The 19,981-nt window shown below is 51.4% G+C and overlaps 1 protein-coding gene across 3 annotated transcripts in view; it reads right to left on the bottom strand.

Annotated features, from left to right (window-relative positions):
• Vwa5b1 (von Willebrand factor A domain containing 5B1) overlaps positions 1–17,023 on the bottom strand; it is a 55,645-nt gene extending 38,622 nt beyond the window's left edge. For 2 of the 3 annotated variants that reach the window (XM_063235659.1, XM_013154167.3), the window contains exons 1-2: positions 16,756–17,023; positions 1,003–1,167 (exon numbers count right to left, since the gene is read on the bottom strand). In XM_063235659.1, coding sequence (XP_063091729.1) covers positions 1,003–1,141 — 139 coding nt within the window. In that variant the 5' untranslated portion in view covers positions 1,142–1,167; positions 16,756–17,023. Of the gene's footprint in view, positions 1–1,002; positions 1,168–16,186; positions 16,391–16,755 lie in introns of those variants that run through there. The other variant, XM_063235660.1, reaches the window with a different exon arrangement.
• Positions 17,024–19,981: the final 2,958 nt, after the last annotated feature.

Below are 19,981 nucleotides of genomic sequence, written 5' to 3'. Positions count from 1 at the left end.
CGATCGGTTGGAGTGTCTTGCTAAAGAGCAAATCCACAGTTTGCAGGGTTCCTGGTAAGTCCTCCACTGACCCTGACTACCTGTCCCCGAGTCTCAGTATCCTCATCTGTAAAATGGGAGTGAACCCCTTGTTCCCCATGTTGGAACACAGATCTGTCTCAAAGTCATTCATGTGGGTCCTGCTGCAAGTCTCCTCCTCTAGAGGCTCTCACACAGAGGGGCGGGGCCATCTGCTCTCCCCAGATCTGTGCAGGGAAGAAAGTCTCCCTGCAGATTCCCTTCAGCCAGGGTCAGTCCTCAGGGCAGCCCTGGAATGGGGTAAGGTGGGAGGTCAGAGGTTGTTCAGTGGTTAGGGGGCCCCATCATTGCACAAGAGGACATCTTGGCCACAGTTAGTCTCCTGGCCAGCCTTCGGTCATGCCCTTCTTCATGGAATGAGAGACTCTTGATTTACAAGCAACCTGGCAGGCCTTTGGTCCCCACCCTGACTGCTTCACACGGATGATTTTATTCACAGGCTGTCATTCAGGTCCCACTGCCCTTCCTCCTGCTTTACCCCATCCTCTGCTCCTTGCACTCCCTGGTGTCTGGACAGGCAGAGAGGAGAACCCTGATATTATGGGAGACCAGGGCTCCCCCAAAGTTATAGAAGCCAGAGCTCATGGCTGGGTCTCCTGGCTTTAGCTGAGTCCTGACTCCGCTTGTGGGAAGGCTCCCTGCAGAGAGGGCAGCACTGACCATTTGGCTCTGTGAATATACCTGTGTCCCAAGTGCTGGACAATTGGTTGGGGCAGGGGCTGAGCTCCTCGGCTCAAATCCAGACTCTCTTCCTATTGGCTTCCAGGCCCGTGAGGTAGACATGGAGTTCCTATCTTATAGATCAGGAGACTAAGACGCAGAGGTCACTGCACTGGCCCAGTGTCCATTATCTAGTAGACGTCAGAAGGGACACTCAGCATGTGGGAGCAGCGCCTCTGGGAAGCTGCAACATGGGGGTCTTACCCTGGAAAGGCTGAGCCTCCAGATTGCCGTAGGTGAGGGAGGCGGTCAGGCCCAGGGCGTATCCGCTGACACAGGAGGTGACATCAGATGCGGTGAGCGGCAGGGCTGCCCCGGTGATGAGGTTCAGCAGGCCAGGCATCCCGCTGGCTACTCAGCCTTCAGGGCCTGCAGGAGACAGGGCCGGCAGGACATGGGGAGAAGCTCTCCACTCCTCTCAAAAACCTGCCCCCAGCCTTGGCAGTCAGGGCCTCAGTCTCTTCAGTCTTGACAAGGATCTCCCAGGTAGCGAGCCCATGATCACTACCAATATTTTCTGAGAGAAATCACCATTCTTTCTTTCCACTGAAAAGGTAGAGAAATTGAGGCCTGCTGGGATTCACTGACAGGGAAAGAGCCAAAGTGGCTTCCTGTCCGACCAGGAGATCCGCCCGCAGTCTGCACTAGGATGGCCTCCCAGCTCATCCCTTTGCGAGTCCCGTGATGCCTAACCCTCAGACTTTTCTCTGCACAGTGAGAGCCCTGGCACGGCTCACTCAGGCAGGCCCCTTCTTGGATACTGCAGACACACCAGAGTGAGGGCAGTCTTCATGACTCTAGGTGTGTTCTTCCTGCCACGTCTTAGCATTCCCTTACCCTGCCCATCACCAGGGCTTGTGGTCTCTCTCCGAAGAGGCTTCCTGCTTCCTCCTGCTCCTCTTTCCATGTTTGCTCTTCTCTGTCCCCAGCGCCCTGGTCCCACCCTCTCCACCTGGACCTCAGCTCCTTTTGATCTCTTGGATCTAATTTTCCTGGCTGAAAATTATTTTCCATTCAGTGACCAGAAGGGGTGTTCAACACAGAGTGCACACAACTGTGCTGCTCCTCCACCCTGTCTCACTGCCAGTGGCTTCCTATTGCTCTTTGAATATACACTAAACCTCTCAAGGTGGCCTGGTGTGTGCCTTCACAGCCGTCATCATAACTATTGCCATTGGAAGCTTCCGGTCCTCAAGTGTGTCCTGCTCTTTCCACCGCCGGGCTTGTGACTCAGCCTGGTGGGTTCATCCCACACTTGTTTTGTATCTAGAAACATCCCTCAGTGTCAATCTGGGTTCCCTCTGCAGGGAGGAGAGTGTGCCCAGCATCCTCAGGCACCCGTCTTCTAGAGCTGGCTTTCTGTCCTGAGCACACTGCCTGCCTTTGAGAGGTGACAGAAGGAAGCAAACTCACACAAAAGACACGGAACACAAATTCAAGGTCAGATTCTCCCCTGGTCTTTTTCTCTGACATAGGAACCAGGTCAAGCCTCCAAGGGCAGGTAGTCTGATGCCATCTATTTGAAAGTCTGTCCAGTGTTGTTAATTACTCTTCTTTTTCTCAAAGAACAAAGCTCCTTGCCTCTTGGTCCTCTTCATGTTTCTGCTAAGATCCTCATGACTCCCCTGGCTCCCATTAGACCAGCAGCATCTTTTTAATTTTGTGCTCTCTGTGGCTGGGACCCAGACAGTTCTCAGCCTGGCTTATCTCCTCCCAGCCTTCCTGATGACTGGAAGCAGATAAAGAACCAGGAGAGAGCTGCTGGATCCTCAGGACCTTCTCTCAGGAACGCTTTGTCCTGATGGCCAAAGCAGTGCCTGGATTCTCCAAAGGGACAGAACAAGATGGCGGAGTTCATTTCCTGAACACAACTCTTCTCCGGTTACCCACCCTCCCTCTCTCCTTCTCACCCTGGCTCACTCCTGTCTGGAATGCCAATCGGGAAATATTGCTCCAGAGAACCAGCATCTCAGTATGCAGTGAATTTAGATTTAAACCTCAGCCCAGGGGTAGAGTCTTTCCAAGGACATCTTGTCTAACCCGATTTTCCCACAAGGCCCCACACCTGAAGAGTGGGGCTTAGATGAGAGCAGTCTGACAGGAAAGGGCCAGACTCACTCTGCACTGACCCTTTAAGAATAACAGAACTTCTTTGAAAGCCTAAGCCAGAAATCTTGCGGGCCTAATTCCTGCATTTCTTTCATCGATTCATTCAGTATTGATAAACACCTACTGTATTTGGGCCCCTAATTAGCCACTGGGTATACAAGGATCAAACACAGCCCACCCTCTAGGAATTTATTATCTTGCAATAGAGGAAATTGGGGAGCAGGAAGATAGACTAATGACGATTTATGGAATTTATGAAAACAGGGAAAATATGCCAGGCACACACATTGTCACATTGCCTCATCTTGTCCTTAAAAAACCTTATAAGGTGTTCTGCAGCTGAGACGCCAAAGCTTTGATGGGTGTATCTGGTTCTGGATGTAAGACTGAGGCCTCTGAAGGACACATGGGTTTAGCTGGGGCTTGGATAGGACTTCTGCTAGGAGGAGACCAAGGCCATCCTTGTGGGAGTGGAGAGCAATTATGCTGACAGTTGCCCCCACCCCTGGGTTCTTCCCAAGCTGCGTTTCAAGTGGGCCTTGAGCCACAGGAAACACCAGGGGGCAGGGACAAAATCACCAGTGCCTCTCTGGGTAGTGTGAGAGGCTACGGCCTGGCTCTAGGGATGGTGTCTGGTGTGAGTGGGCCATTTGGTGGTCAGGAGCATCCTTTATGTGTTTGTCTTCCCTGCTTCCTGCCTTCCTCCTTCCCTGGCCTGCCACACAACCTGTCTGCCCAGTTCCTTGCCTTTGAGGATGAGTCTGGAAAGTGGCTGGGCGGGGGGAGGAAAGAAGGGCTGAAATGGGCTGGGGCTGGGGACGGGAGGAGAGGGAGGGGCTTACAGCCTGGGTGGGGATTGAAGGGGTGCCCTCCAGGGAAATCAGTGTGGAGAGTCCTCAAAAAGCTAAAAGCAGAAATTCCTAATTCCATCTGACCCAGCTATAGCTCATCTGGATACCTTCCTGAAAGATTTAAAGTCATCATATTACAGTGATAGATGCAAACCCGTGTTTATAGCAGCACAATTCACAGTAGTTAAATTATGGAAATGGTCTATATGCCCATCACTGTATAAAGTGGATGAAGAAAATGTGGTGTATATGTGCAATAAAGTGAGTCATTTGCAAGAAAATTGATGGATCTTGAGACCGTAATGCTAAGTCTCACTAAATCAGACACAGAAGGTTAAATATCACATGGTTTCTCTCATATGAGAAACCCGAAATATAAATAATTTAAAGAACAAAATAAAAAAGAGGTGGCAGGAAACAAAAGATGCTCTGCAGAGGTGGGAAGAGGACCTGGGGTAGAGGTGATCAAGATGCAATATGTATCCGTACCAATTCCTCAAGATGAAGGTAATTACGTGGAGCACAAACATACATAACATTTGAGAAGAAGAAAGATTAAAAAAAAAAAAAAGAAGTGGCTGCCCAGAGTTATAAATTGGGTCCCACTGCACATCCTCCAAGAGGCTCATAGAAAGATCCAAATAACGTGGGCAATGGACTGTGCTTCTTTGGTGGACTGCTGGGCTGAATATGAACATTGAAATTCTTTCTGTACTGCTCCCAGGAGGTTCCTGGTTTGTCTGTTAAATGCCAAGACTGTCTCCCGATGGCCTAGAAATGACGATTCCCAAAGGATTGCCTTCTTTCTGGCCAGAGCATTGTTTATAATTATGCCTGGCTGGGTAAATATTTACAAGGTGACGTGAATGAATGATGTCAGTCACCCCCAAGGACACTGAAGGGCACTTGGTGCAGGGAATGCAGTGGGAACAAGGCAAGGTGATTGGAAACTGGCGGAAGAGACAAAGAAGAAAACCACAGGCTCAGAGTCAGACCCCTTCCTGTCACCTCCACAGCTGCCACCCCATTGTCTTTCTCCGAGCATCAGCGGAGCAGCCCGAGTGGTCCTTCCGCAAGGATCCAGTTGTGGGACCCTGTGGCCTCCGTCTCCTGAATTTCCCAGGTCCCTTGAGCTCCAGAGGGAGGGAAGGGCTCACAGAGCGCCTGGTTTCTTTCTGACCTCTTCTTGGTGTCTTTGTTTTAGAGTTTTGCCTTGGGCATTTTGCATTGGCTTTTCCCACTCCTGAGGACACTCTTCCCCTAGGTGGTCAAATGGTCTGGTCCCTCAGCCCTTCAGATTTTTGTCCAAATGGTATCTGCTCATAGAGACCACCTATAGCCTCTTATTTAATCGTGTAGCCTCTTCCCCACCTTCCCCTCCAATTCCTAGCCTTATCTGTTTCATTGTGTACATCACCAGCACACTATATTGAAATATGTATTACGTCCACTACATATCATCTGCTTTTTCACCACAAAAGCAGGGATTGGGGCCTGATTTTCTTAAATACCCAAGGGCCTTGAATTGTTCCTGCACTGGTAGTGGAGAGTAAGTACTTGTTGAATGAACGAGTCCATTTATAATCACAGTGCCCAGCCAGCCACTTTGGAGTTCCATTGGTCCAACTGAGGGACAGAAGTCCTCTGGCCACCACGTCTGAGGGACTCCTTGTTCCAGTGTGTGCCAACCAGGGCTCTACACCTCCCTGCACTGCCTTTGCAGAGACCCTACTCACCTGTGACAGACCACAGGAGACTCTGCGTCATTCTGCACCCTGTGCCAACCCCTAGCCATTGGCCTAGCCGCTGTGGCCTCTGCCCCCAGCACTCTGTCCGCAGCCTGCAAGCTCCCTGTACTCTGTGTGGCTCCTGAGATGCTCTGTCCTTACCTGAGTGCCTGCACCACCCACCTTCTCTCCAGGGGGCTCCTTTCCACGCCTCCAAGGCAGGAGGATGTGGTCCCGTCTTTGGTCCCTGCTCCAAGGCCAACGCTCTGATGCCTTTTTAAAGCGTCCTCCTCCTTGGGGTCCTGCTGCCTTTGGCTACCCTGTCCCTTATTGATGGCCATCTCCAAGGCCCCCGTCACACCTTCCTTTCAGCACCCACTTGGCACCTGGCCCAAGTCCTGCTATCATCATGGGAACGGGAACAGGAACAGAGCATCAGCTCCCTGAGCATTCATCCTCTGACTTCCTGCTTCCTTTGTGCTCGGTCCCTTTGCTCAGCCTCCTCTTCCAATCTCATGCCTTGAACCTCAGACGCCACAATGTCTATTATGTGTATTTACCTTTTTTATTGCGCCTCCTCACCCTCTAGAGCACAAATCCTTGAGGGCAGGGATTCTGTTTCAGCTTGCCTGCTACCAGGTGTGCTACCTATACATTAGCCTGGGCACCCTGGAGAGGTCAGTAAGTATTTGCTGAAGGAACAAAATCCCACTTCAAGTGCTTTGCACACCAGAGTTCGCAGCATCTCTCAGAGGTAAGTACTTCTGATTGTTTATTGACTTACTGACGTGCCCAGGCTGGCCTCAAACTTACTATGTAGCTCAGGATGGCCTCAGAGTTGTGCTCCTTTTGTTTTAACCCCACTCCCATCAAGTGCTGCGATCATAACTATCCTTTTAGGGATGAACATATCAGGGCTCAGGTCTAACCAGAGATGGGGCCGGGAATTGAACACAAGCAGGACTGTAGACTTACTCATGAGGCTACGAAACCTGCTGCACTGAGCTTTCCCAGGCCTCCATGTTCTGCCCAGGGGTTCTCTGAAGTCCTCCCATCCCTTCTCATTGCATCACTGCTCTTGCCTGGACCATCTCTACTGTCTCCTTACGGGCCCTTCAGCCTCCAGGTTGTTTTCCTTCTGGTCCTCTCTGTCACCACCCACATGCATCAACATGCTCTTGTGGGTGTGTATACATATACACATATTCCCCATGAACCTAATGGCTTCTGTTGCTTTTATCCCTAGTGTGGCATCCAAGGCTGTTCCCATTGGGTCTCTCTCTCTGTCTAGTGTCACCTCTTGCCATGTTCTTCAGGTTCATTTTCCTCCAACCCCTCAGATCTTTTCACCAAGTGCTTGCTAAACGGGTGCTAATCAAACCTTTCTCTGCCTTTCAAAGTCCTGCTCATTAGCAGATCCAGTTCTCCTGCTGCTTCCTCAAGAAGTCCCCATCCATCCCTCCAATGTTCCTTCTTCCAGGGACCTTGTCTATCATCACATCCCACAGATTAAGGCACTGGTGCCACCCTTTATAATGTGCAGCCTCACAGGTTTCTATAATGGGTTCCCTTGTGGGCCAGTGAGATCTTTTTTTTCTTTTTTTGGTCTTTTTCTTTTTTTTTTTATCAGTACTGGGGATCGAACTCACAACCACACACTTGCAAGGCAAGTGCTTATGCTGCTGAGCTAAATCCCCAGCCCCTGGCCAGTGAGTTCTGGGCCTACCTCCTCTTTTGTGTCCCAGCTTCTGCACAGGCTTTGCACAGAGACTCTAAGGGGCGCCCTCCAGGTTCTCACCAGTGCTCACTCCTCCCACCACTTCCCAGGTTCAGAGCAGAAATCAGGCCCAGTGTTATGCAGCCAGTTGTGACCATGCTGATGTGAACACCTTCCTTCATCTCTAACATCTGTTCCTTCTTTTGCCAGGCTGCCTTCCAGTGTGTGCCAAGTGCCCGAGAGGCAGGGATGTGCAGGAGGGGAGCAGGAGAGGAGTCTTGAGGCCTGCTGGTCCCCAGCCATCATGACAAGTAGGAAAAGTCCACGTCAGGACTCCTGGCTGGGGTCAAGAAGATCAAGGGCATATCTGCTTTTCAGACAGAAATCAGAAAGGCAGGAACTGGTGGGGTGGTGGCCAAATCCTAGTCTCCGGGGTCCTGCCTGGGGTTAGAGTTCCAGACAGCCACTTCCAGAGTAATTGGCCCATTGCTCTTCTGTAGTCAGGTGACACTGGCTTCAGGCAAGTTTCTTATCCTGTGGGGTGGCCTTGGCTTCCACCAGACTTGCAGAGCCGGGGAGGTCCCTGGCTTTTGACCAGGCATGGGTCTCAGTGACCTCTCTGATTCTGCTTCTGGTTTTAGAGGTGAAATCTACCCCAGCCCTTAGCATCTCCTGTTCACTGCTGTCCCAGACACAGGATCTGCTCCTGGAAAGCCACTCTGGAAGCCCCCTGCCCTCACCCTGGCCAGATCCCCAGGTCATGCTCTGAAAGGTTGGGTGCCTTGGCTGAGTGGGTACAGCCAGACCTGGATTAGGTTCAGACTAAGCTACCAAGCAAGTCTGGCTTTGTCCTCCTCCGACTTACCTCTGGCTGTGAGGTGTCCCTGTCCTCTCTATCTCCTGTCCCTCTGTGAAGTCCACTCTCTCATAGCCCCATGGGAACTTAAGCACCACCAATAGGCCAGCACCACACTCCCTTCCAAGTGGGACAGTTGCTGGTCTTCCGTATCTGGCTAGATTGTTTTAAGCTTCTAGAACTCTAGGATCTCAGATTACTGTCCTCTTCCTCTGTCACCGCGTTGGTCTTATACCCAGCCAGGGTGCATGACAAACCCATACTTCTGACCCCTACCCCATGCTACTGGTCCCAGTCAAGACCTCTTGCTATTTATTCCTCTGCAACAGCTCTGCAGATTCTGGTGGCTTTGCCAGGATGCCACCGCCCCTGGAAGAAATCATCCCATGCTTCAAGGCCCAGCCCAAAGACCACCTTCATGAAGTCTCCTTAGGGTTCTGCACTGTGTAACACTCCCCCCGACTATGAGAGCCAGCTCCTCTCAAGCCATTCATCTCATCGTCTATGTGCTGTGTGTCTGGTCGGCAGATGAGTGTGGAGTACATACTATGTCCCCTATGCTGTGCTAAGTCTGGTCCACAGTGGGGAGCAAGATGCCCTCATACTGCCTTTTATTCCCCTCCTAGCCCAGAGAAGCCTCCCCTCCCTAGAAGTTGAGGCTAGAACTCTGCCTCGCTCCCTAGCATCAGGCCTACCCTTGATGTTCAGCAGTGAATGACTAGGTGTGCTCTGTTTGTTGAATGAATGAGTGAGCAAATTTATAGCATGAAATGTGTCAGGGAACGGGAAAAGGCCTTGGGTCCATTCTGAACGGTGGCCAAATCCTGCTTTGACCCAAAGCCTGTAGGATTCTGTCTCAGACATAGCTGTCAGCTTTTTTGAGGGGTGGAAGAATCATCAGGGCATAAAGTGCCAGGTTTCACAGGGCTTGGTGTCTTCACGCTGCTTGAGTGCCTGGAACCTGGGCAGTGCAATGTCCAGAACAGACAGCACCAAGGAGCCTGAGGTCCAGCTGCCCATGGTTTCCAGAGGCTGGGCCTGGGCTTGCTGAGGGAGGGAGAAGCATGCACATTCATACTGGAAAGCTGCAGGTGAGTGAGGGCTGTTGGTGGGGTCTTCGCAAAGATTCTTAAAAGTCGGGAAGGGGTGGTTTAATCACATGTAAATGTGCTGGCTGGCAGGTGGGCTGACACCTGGGGTCCAGTCAGGTTCCAATGCCCAGCCTCAGGCTGCTGAAATGAGCCCACCTGTCACTTTGAGAACTGGATTCCATTTACACAAATTCAGTTTCCACCACCTTCCCAGGGGCACATTTGAGGGTGAGCACACCCTGCTGAGCTCTCAGCATCCCTGTGGCTTCATCAAAAGGCACTAAATGGATTCTCTCTCTGAGGTCCACCCCCACCAGCATCTCAGCCCATCCCTGCTGTTGGCGGAGGAGGAGCTTGCTTGCGGGGTGATGGAACAGAGGCAGGATATTTTAGAACAGCTCTTCACTGAGGCACTCAGGGAAGCAAAGAGAGGTCCTTGACCTGTGATCTCTTCAAACCACCTCTTTGCAGAGAAATGACAGATGGGGGAGCTGATTTCTGTTCCTGGGACCTGTCTTTCTCTCTCCTGTCCAATGATTTTCCACTGGAACTGCCTTTGAAACTTGGTTTTACCCTCTATGCAATGGGCTGATGAAAGATTGTTCTTGGCCAGAGTTATTGTGAGGATTCCAGGGGACATGCTGAATAGAGCACGCCCACCCCAGTTTCTGGAAAGATTGGTGATTGCTTTACCTGTCTTTTCTCCTTGGGATGTCTTCCTGGTCTTACTATTCCACCTACTTAGCCTCTCTCCAGGCAGATGCTCTGGCACTTAGTCAGACAGCCATAGCCACTCACAAGCCTCAGATCTGCACCCAGGCACCCCAGGGACCCAGCCCGGATGTTGGCAGGAAGAATATATCCATTGCTTTAGCTCCCCTCTGAGATCACAGTTAAGTCTGTGCCTAGGTGTGAGGCTGCTCCCCTGACCTTTCATACAGCACAGAGAAGCCATGGGGTGGCAGGGTGATGGTCAGCGACACATCGGGGAGTTAAGATCCACAGGGCTGAGTTTCAACCCTGCCATTCACTCCATGTAGACCCCGCACCGGAGCCCTGTTGTCACATGCACTGCCATGGCTATGCCTGTTGGGCTTGGTACACAGCACAGCAGGGGGAACATAAAGAAAGATTGGTCATTAGTGTCTCATACGTGCCCATCCCTGAAAGTGTAGCCTCAAGTGTAGCCACCAAAGCTGTTCTAGTCACCTGTTCTGTTCCATGTCATATCGAACAGTTCCCGGACATTTAAAGCAAAAATACCCCCCCACACACACCCATAAAAACAAAACAGCAAACACATACTGAACAATGACTGTATGCCAGGCATTGCCCTAAATGCTTTTCATGAATTAGTCCAGGTGATCTCAGGACAACACTCTGACAACATTCTGACATGACTATGAACCCCGAGCAGAGGAAGAAATGCATCCCTTGCTCAAGGTGATACGCTTTTAAGTGGATGACTCTGGCTTCAGAAACAGAGCTCTTAACCACAAGGCTAAAAAATCCTCTTGACTCCTGTTTTCAGCATGAATCAATGAGTGAGCAGGGGCGGATCCCCAATTGTACCTGAGACCCAGCATCTTTATCTGTCAATTGTAACTGGCAAGATGAGTTCACACATCGCTCCCAAGTTGACCTAGGGCCTGGAGAGAGAGGAGGTGTGAACTGCACACCCTGAACTGCTGTGCCCAGCTCCCACCAATTTAAGGGGGCCTAGCATTGACTGCTTAGTCTGTCCCCAGAGGGGCTGCTGTTTTTGCAGGGCCAGGGGGACACTAATTTATTTAGTTCCCATGAAGACTCCACAAGGCAGATCGCCCCACTTTAACAGGGCAAGAAACCAAGATCCACTGATTCAAGGTCACACAGCAAAGTGGTGGCAGGGAATGTAGCCCCAGGACCTGGCTGGGGACCATGTCCCTCTGGTCCCTGCTCCTCTCTCCAGCCAAAGCCCCTCAATGCAGCTGCAGGCAGCTCAGTTTTCTCCAGACGCTGCTCTCCTTGAGTGTGGCTGCCGTGATCCCCAGGCTTCTGCATGCCCTGGCTCTTGGCCTTGCAGAGGTGGGTGAGGGAGTTTCCAGCAGCAGTGGTGATCAGCACCACGGCTCTGCGTCCTGCAGAGCCAGCACATTAGAGGTGATGTCTGCTGGGAGATGTTCAGAATAAAGAGGTGAAAGGAACACGGTGGACACACTGAGAGGCCTTCAAACGGATCTTGTGGGGCTCTGCCTTGCAGGAGAGCTTTAGAAGAGATCTAGAGTGCCCTTGGATGGTTCAGAGCCAGCTGAAGGCTAATAAAGAACAGTAAGCTATCAGAGAAGCTGCCTTTAGGATGCCGAATTCCCCACTGCCAAGCCGGCTTAAGGAGACAGCATTTTAGGATTTAGAGCCTCCTGATACTTTGAACAGGCTTGGTTGTTGAGTTGGGCACAGTGTTAAGCAATTATGGATTAGACATGCATTTTGAGAAACAGATGATTCAAGTGAACACAAGAGATGTTAAGAGTGGTGGTGATCAGCACTCGGGAGGCTGAGGCAGGAGGATCCTTGCAAGTTTGAGACCAGCCTGGGCTACGAAATGAACTCAAGGCTGACCTACACTACATAGCAAGACCCTGTCTCAAAAAGACAAAAAAAAGTTAAGAAAACTATCCAAGTTCAGAAAGCTAGGTAAAGCTCTGACACTTGAATCCCGAAAGTGTCATTCTGGCGCCTCTGGGTTTAACACTATGCCATGCAAAATCCACAGCAACATTATCCCTTATCCACACATGCAAGGGAATAGCCTTCTCTTAGTCTCAGTTACAATTGGGGTCGTCAGCTACAGAGACTAAAGTAGGTAGGAACAAGAGGGGGCAGCTGCCGAGGACCCCTCCTCACCCGGCCTGAGCAGAGCTGACTCTGGAGTCCCAGCAGAGCCAGGCTTGAAGCCAGGCTCCAACTTAGGCCAAATGGGCAAGTGGCTCCACCTTGCTGAGCCTCAGTTTCCTGATCTGCACAGCTTGTCACACAGCACTGCTGGGGAGAAACAAAGTACAGGAAGCACTTTTAGCAGTGCCTGGGTGGCCTTGTCCTGTGTTGGGAAAATGGGAAATAGTGGCAGAGCTGGCCCAGCCCAGACCTCCCACAAGGCTTGGAAATGGGAGATCTTAGAAAAGTGTTTGATACTTTGGATCGCTGAAAATGATAGGATTAAAAATCACGGGAAGGTGTTAGTCCCTGACAAATAAATGGTTTTGAATCCATTACTGAGTCACGAAGGTAATAATAATGATCACTCATACCTCACACAAAGCAACTTACAACTGAAGCACTTTTATATCAACAAATGAACTAGCACTCTAAGAGTGGGGCAAAATAAAGACTATTATCCCTATTTTTAAGGATCAGGAAGCCAGGTGCGATGGTATGTGCCTGCAATTCCAGGATTCAGGAGGTTGAGGCAGGAGGATCATTGCAAGTTCAAGACCAGCCTTGCGCAGTGAGACCTTGTCTCAAAGAAAAAAAATAGGGACCCAGAGATTGTGGCTCATGGGGGGAGGTAACATGAAGGGATCGGAGTTCTTATGGCAGAGTTTTCTCTGTTAAAAATAACCTGCTGGGGTGGGGCTTTAGCTCAGTGGCATAAGCACCTGCCTTGCAAGCAGGCCGTCGTGAGTTCAATCACCGGTACCGATAAAAAAGAAAAAGACAAAAAACAAAACAAACAAACAAACAAACAAAAAAACCCCTGCTGCTTTGCCATGTTGGGACTTAAGAGAGGCAAATGCCAATTCTGCTGGCCACAAGATATTGTCAGCAGGTCAGAGCTGAGTGGTAGTGACCAGATTTGGAGGCTAAGATTCTTGAATGATCTTAACTCAAGACAACCTTTCCTCTCTCTCCTATTTCCCTTGATTAGCTGGTGTATAATCCCTATGCGTTTGGACAGGTCTCCTGGGTTCTCCTGTGGGCACGTGGCTGGCTGCACATCCCTGTTCCTGAGAAGGCCTGATTGACATCTAGCTTCAGCCAATAAGACGTGCGGCAGTGAAATAGATCACTTCTGGTGGAAGCTTTAAAAGTCAGTGCGTGCAGGAAACTTGGCCTGTTTGCTGCCACAGTAAGCATGAAAACACATGTCCACAGGGAATGTTTCTTAACCTGGATCCAGTTTTAGACAATGACATGTGTGACCCGTTTTGGATATGAGTCGTGAGCAAGGATTAATAAATCATGGCTTGTTATGGCAGCATCATCAAACTTGCCTAGTGGATCTATGAATGTTTCTGAGCTAAAATGATGGTCCTGGGAAAAAACTTCCAAGATATGGACATCCAAGACTCTCTCTCATCATTTGTAAATTGGGAGTTCAGCTAAACCCCATGGGTGGTCATTAGTGAGGAGACACACAAGGCTGGAGGCAAACTCGGCACTGGTCTCCCATCAAGCTGTCCATTCCTTGTCACTTTGCCGGACTCATTCTCAGGGACAGGACCACGGGGAGACACGCACCGCAGGAACAAAACTTCCCAAGGCCCCACATCAGGTCTTTCCCTTAGCCAGCTCTGCTCTCTGCCCAAGGGGTTTATGCCCAACCTGCTCCAGAGTCACGAGTGTGTACCTGTGGCATGGCCCCTCCCTCCGTGGCTCAGACCTTCTCAGTTCTTTGCCCCTTGCCTCGTAGGTGGCTCAAAGATCTCAAATTTAAGAACACTTCATGAGTACTGGCTGATACAAGCTTGGAAAACTAATTATTATTCCCTCTTCTATCCAATACCACCAGCTCTTTGGGAACCAAGATCCAGTACCCAGCCCTGCCTGGTGTCAAGCGGCACACGGGACTGAGTGGTTTCATTCTTTTTCCCTCGCACCCTATTCTTTCTGTTCATTCAAACTGAGGAACCTGGTGCCAGTCAGCCAAGACCTCCCAGCCCTGCCTGTGCTCGTCTCCAGCCCTTCCCTGCTCCTCGTTTGTCCGCATGAGAGACATGGACCTGTCACTCCTTCAGAGTCCCCACGCTAATACCACTCCATCTGGAAGCCTTCTTAACTGAGCATCCCTGGTCTCGAGTTCCTGTCTCTAAGGAATCCAGGAGCCCAGAGTGTTTCCTGTGTCAACTATTCCTCTGGGTGAACGCCCCAGGAGTGCTGATGGGGAAACACTCTGCTGATTTTCCATGAGCAGCCTCATTCACTTAAAGGGAATTAATAGGATGAAAAGATTTGTGCACTCCTGGTGACCTGAGCCGTGCTTAGCCGCTGAGCCACTGTTCCCAGCATACTCGGGGATGTCTGTTGGCCCTCTTCTTGGCAAAGACAAGCCTCCTTCCTACTCTGGCTGGAGTGGAGATGCCTATGACAGCAGGAGAAGGGGAGGTCTGTGCAGTTTGGCCAGTGGTGGCCCAGTGCAGAGAGAACACCAAGCACCCGACAGAGAGGACAAGTTAAACCTGAGCGGGAATCCACAGCTAGGTCCTGATCCAGAGCTCCTGGGCACCTCTTTCACTGACCCTGCTCCCCACTGAGTCCCTTCTCACCGTGGAGCTGGCCTGCCACAGGCCCACAGTTAACATCATTTGTCTGGTGCTGAGAGGTCGGCCAGCGGGGGAGGGGCATACAGGAAACAGAGCTGCAGTGAGGGTACAGGGAAGGACAGAGATCCTCCCTCTGGACCAGGGAGAGGGTGGCCAGGTTACTTGAGGCTGCAAGTGGACATCTCGGGCCCTCTGAACAGGGCAACTGTGTTGAAATCCTAGTGGATCCTCTGCTCAACCCAACACTTTTACCAATGGCCTGGTAACCAATGGCTGGATCCCCTTCTGAGATCAACCAGCCCAGATCTTGGGCTGATTGTCATTCCACTTTCGAGGCCATGGGGCCCTAAATTCCCCCAGCTCCTGAAGCTAAGTCTGGGGAGGATGCTCAGAACCTGAATCACCTGCAGGCTGGAAGCCATGGCCTCTCCCATGCCAGAAAGGCAGTGGGGTCTGCAGGTCACCCATGGGGGCATGGTGTCCAGCGTTCCTTGAGCCCTGGACCATCATCTGGGCTGAGAAATGGCCCAACCCCTGGAGATGGATGCTAGCCAAGACTGGATGAGAAGTGCACTGTTGTCACATGACAGGCATTGGGGATCATACCCAGCAATCTCTGGGTCAGGTTCAACCCACAGTCCTCTGTGTATGCACAAGCATGTGCACAATTTACACAATATGCACACTCGCGAACACCTATACTCTTAAATGCCTGCGTACCAGGAATAGAGAGCATTCCATCTATGTGCCTCCAAACACATACACATGCATATATAGTCACACTACAGCCCCTTACCAACTCCTGTGCTTACTTGTACAAGTCACTACCCTCAAGGGACACCCTTCTACACATATGTGCCCCACGCCCCTTCTGTACCCACATGTATCATGTGCACATACCCACCTATGCTCAGCCCCTCACTGCCAACCCAGCCAAGCCTGGTGCCCTTGAACCCTCCACCTGGGAGGACTGTATTTTTCCAGTGCCCTTTGGCCCCTGCCCAGGTCCCATGATCTGGCTGGGTTCACACAGGTAAAGCCAGGGTATGGGCTTAAATCTCAAAGGAAAAAGTGAAGAAGGGCCCTGAATACTGAGAGAGAGAGAGAGAGAGAGAGAGAGAGAGAGAGAGAGAGAGAGAGAGAGAGAGAGACAGAGAGACAGAGAAACAGAGACAGAGACAGAAACTGACAGAGATAGAGATAGAGACTGAGACAGAGAAAGAAAGAGAGAAGGGAGCAGGGATGAGGGATGAGGAATCAGGCAGGCAGGTGCCTGTTGCTCTTCCTAGCAGGCGGGGGAGGGAAGGGAGACTCTGGCTTCCACCCCCCTCCCAAGCCTGTCTGCTGCGGGTGCCAAGCACCAGGACGGAACTATTGGGGCTGCCGCAGGAGATGTTATGACGGGACTTCCAGCGGGGGCTTGATGTGTCAGCAGACACAGGCTGCATCCCATGCCTGGTCCCCTCCCCCTGCCACCTCCCACCACACAGATCCCTCTGTCCAGAACCCCCTTACCTGGCAGGAGCGCAGAGATGTGGGGCTCAGAGAAGAGTGTGCGCTCGCCCAGCGGCTTTGAGACAGTCACGCTGGGCACTCAGAGGGCAGCAGGCGTAAGCCAGGCAGCTGGGGGTGGGCAGCCTGCTGCGCTTCTGATTGCCCTGAGACAGACTGGAGACGATGATGGGCAGGGACGGTGGACACAGGTGGCACGGACAGGAAGCAGAGAGAGAGAGAAAGAGAGAGAGAGACAGAGAGGAGAGAGAGAGAGAGAGAGAGAGAGAGAGAGAGAGAGAGAGAGAGAGACAGAGAGGAGAGAGAGAGAGAGAGAGAGAGAGAGAGAGAGAGAGAGAGAGAGAGAACGAAGGGAGAGAAAGGGAGAGAGAGAGAGAGAGGACAGGACCGGCAGCAGCAACATGTGGTCGTTTTCTCTCACTTCTGAGGCTGAAGCACCCTCAGCCCCTCCCCACAGTGTGTGCACACACACGGTTACAGGCACACACTTTTGTACAAGGGCACAGAAGTCACCACACATGCACACACACGCACAACCCCTGTACTCAGGAGAGCCCAGTGCTGGCCCTTACCTTGCCCCAGAAGCAACATGTGTCTGGCAAATGCTCCCTCTATCTGCCGCAGCGCCTGCCTGCCTGTGCCTGGAGCTGCTGGAGAGGGCGTCCAGGACCAGGCTCCAGTGCCCAAGCCCAGCGCTCACTGCCCTGGTGTTCAGCTTGATCAATGCCCACATTGCGATGGCTGTTTAGGTGGCCTGCAGGAAGCAGAGCCATTTGTTTTGTCAGAGCGTAACCATGACAATCACCCCATGCGCACACCGCTGGTGCTGCCTCCCCCCACCCCTAGCCCTTTCCTCCGCCTTCTCCTGAGCCCAGGAGGAGGCAGGAGGCCACTTTGCAGCCTTTCTGACTCCTAACTCCTGCAGAGTCTGACAGAAACGCCTGATAGAAGGGGCCAGCCTGTGACATCAGGGCTTCGGCAGCCCCTCCCTGGAGAATAGGTCTGCTTCCAGTTGACACAGCCCTGTGCGAGGTTCCTGGGGTCCTGTTCCTGGGAGCTGCCTCCTCCAGATGCCCCTGTTCCCCAGCAAGTTCACTTTTGAGCCAAATTATACAAGCTGTCAATCCATTTTGTCCCCAAAGACCATGATGCAACCAAACAGATGGCTTTGATTTCTGTGGCCCTGGGAACCTTACCTGCCAAGGCCTTTGGTTGTGGATCTGTCCAGCATTAGAGCCCCAGCCCATCACTGGCTGCCCCTGCTCATGCCAAAACCACAAAGGAAATCTCTGCACTTTGTGGTGCAGTTTCTGGAAGTCTAGCTCCTGGGGTAGAGTTGGGCAACCCAGAGGGCCAGGGACTTGACATGATCAAGGATAAATAGCTCTAAAAGCCAAGGGGGCAGCTGGATGGGACTGTAAACCTAAAATTGAAGTCTGGAGATACAGGATGGAGCTAAGGACCTCATGGATCAGAGATACAGGATAGAGCTAAGGACCTCATGCCAACACATCTGAATTCTAAAAACCCCCAAAAGAGGACTCTACCCTGATTTTGTAGAGAAATTATAGTCTAGAGGGGGCAGAGTGACTTGCCTGAGACACATGATCAAAAGAAGAGTCAGGATTCAAACTCACACTTGTCTGATTCCATCCCACCATGGGAGAGGGGTCAGTATTGCCCTGGAGTGCCTAGAAGACCTAAAGGAATTACTTCTCACTTGTTCTATGCTGAACACTGGGAGGTGGATGTTGGACTTAATTCCCAAATGATCTCTCAGAGGTGACGTGACATTCCCAAGGACAGTAGAAGAGACACAATTTACCCAAGTCTGCGTGACTCTACGTCTGCCTCACCATATACCAGGCTGCATCCAGGACAGATGACTTGCTCTGTTTTAGGATCCTCTGCCCAAAGAGGGTGGAGTCGAGGGTACACTAGGGGTGGTGGGTGTTGTGGAGTAAAAAAGCGGAGATGTCACATGGGGTCCAGGAACTTCTTCCTGGGTTAACAGATGACACATGATCTTAGCCAGAAGGCTATAGACCAATGATTCCACAATTAGGGGAGTGCGCCTTTGGCTTCCCAAAGAGTTTAGGCCTCCCCCACCCAGCTCTTCATTAACCATGCAACCTGAATCAGACCGCTGAGAGGGGTGTCCCAGCAAAGGAACTTTGGAGAGCGGTTGGGAGGGATTTAGGTGGCTGCTGGGCAGAAGCAATGGAGCAGGTAGAGAAGAAGGAACTGGGCGTGGAACAAGAGCTTCTCAGAGTTGGCTCTTCGGCCTGGATTATTTCTGAGTGCCTGCTGGGGTGTGAGATAAGGTATCACAGACAGAATGGCCACACTCTAGGTCACATGCTTGTCCTCTGAGGGCTGACAAAGGTACATGGCAAAGATCACTTCTGTTCACCCGCCTGCTGTGAGTCAGGCTTGGGGCAGTTCTTGGAGGAAGTGAGGAAGAGCAGGAGGACAGACTTCCAGGAACTTGGCAACGAGGTTGGGAGCTTCCCATCCAGCTCCTGTTTCGCCTGAGTTCCCTGACGCCTTTCACATGCATTTCTTCCCGCTTCAACACCCAGGGCAGATGTCAGATGTAAGCAGGAAGTGGGGATGGGAGCTGAAAGGTAGGGCTCATTTGAGGTCACAGCCAAGGAGCAGCTGTGCTAGGGTACAAACCCAGTCCCATCTGACGCCCAGGTCCAATGCCTATGCAATAAACCATGCTGCCTCCTGTGACCTAGAGTGTGGCCATGACCCACTGTTTAGCATAGGAGGATCCTGCTTCCCTGCAGGTATGGGGCTGGGGTTTAGAATTCTAGGCATTTCCTGCTGCTCCAGAGCGCTCCATACCTATTTCTTAGCCCCGTAAAGTCAAGATCTCTATGCACTAAGAAGCCCTTCATTCAGGTTCCACATCGACTGGTCATCCTTTCCACTCACTTATTCCAAGTGTGGAATTTGCACTTTAGGACCAAAACTATCTGGGCAAACAATGTCACCTGGCTGAGTGGCCGCATAGCAATGATGAGGCCGTGAGAGGTGACATGAGATGACAGATGTGAGCTGGGCAGGGACAAAAAGCTGGTAACCTGGGCTTATTTTTCAGAGCTGTCTCCTCTTGAAGGCTTTGAAATTTCCACACCCCACTGAATTAATTTCCTGGGGCTACCCAAACCAATGCCCACAGACTGGGTGGATCAGAACAATAGACATTTATTCTCTAGCAGTTGTGGACGTAAGAAGTCTGAAATCGAGGTGTCAGCAGGGCTGTGCTCCCTTCTGAAGCCTCTAGAAGACTCTGTCCCTGCTTCCCCCTTTTCTGGCAGTCCGATCCTTGCCATTCCTTGAATTGGAGCCACGTCACCCCGGTTCTGCCTCTGTTTCCCATGATGGTTTTCTCTTGTGTGTCTCCAAATCTCTATTCCCTTTCTCTGGGAAAGGGAATCCATACTAGGATCCCTTCCTATTGACAAGGGCAGTCATGTTCACGAGTACCAAGGTTTGTCATGTGAACAATCCTTCTTGGGGTGGGGTGGGGGGACAAAATTCAGCCCATGACACCTGTTCAGAGAAAATATGGACATGGGATAAGTTTGACACTCAGAGACCAGGTTGCTGGACTTCTAGAAATTCTAGAACAAGAAAAGAACAGGCAGTGTATTATGGTGTGGACCAAAAGTGGACTCATGCTAGAGTGCTCAGATTCAGACCCTGAATCTCATTCCCTAGCTGGGAGCCTCAAGGAAAACAACTTAAAGCTCTCTGGGCCTCTGTAAAGCAGTAATCCTTTGAAAC

Source organism: Cavia porcellus, unplaced genomic scaffold, assembly GCF_034190915.1.
Source record: "Cavia porcellus strain 051 isolate PalLab524CR breed Dunkin Hartley unplaced genomic scaffold, mCavPor4.1 scaffold_25, whole genome shotgun sequence".
NCBI classification, from domain to species: domain Eukaryota; kingdom Metazoa; phylum Chordata; class Mammalia; order Rodentia; family Caviidae; genus Cavia; species Cavia porcellus.
This window is presented reverse-complemented; position numbering and strand designations above follow the sequence as displayed.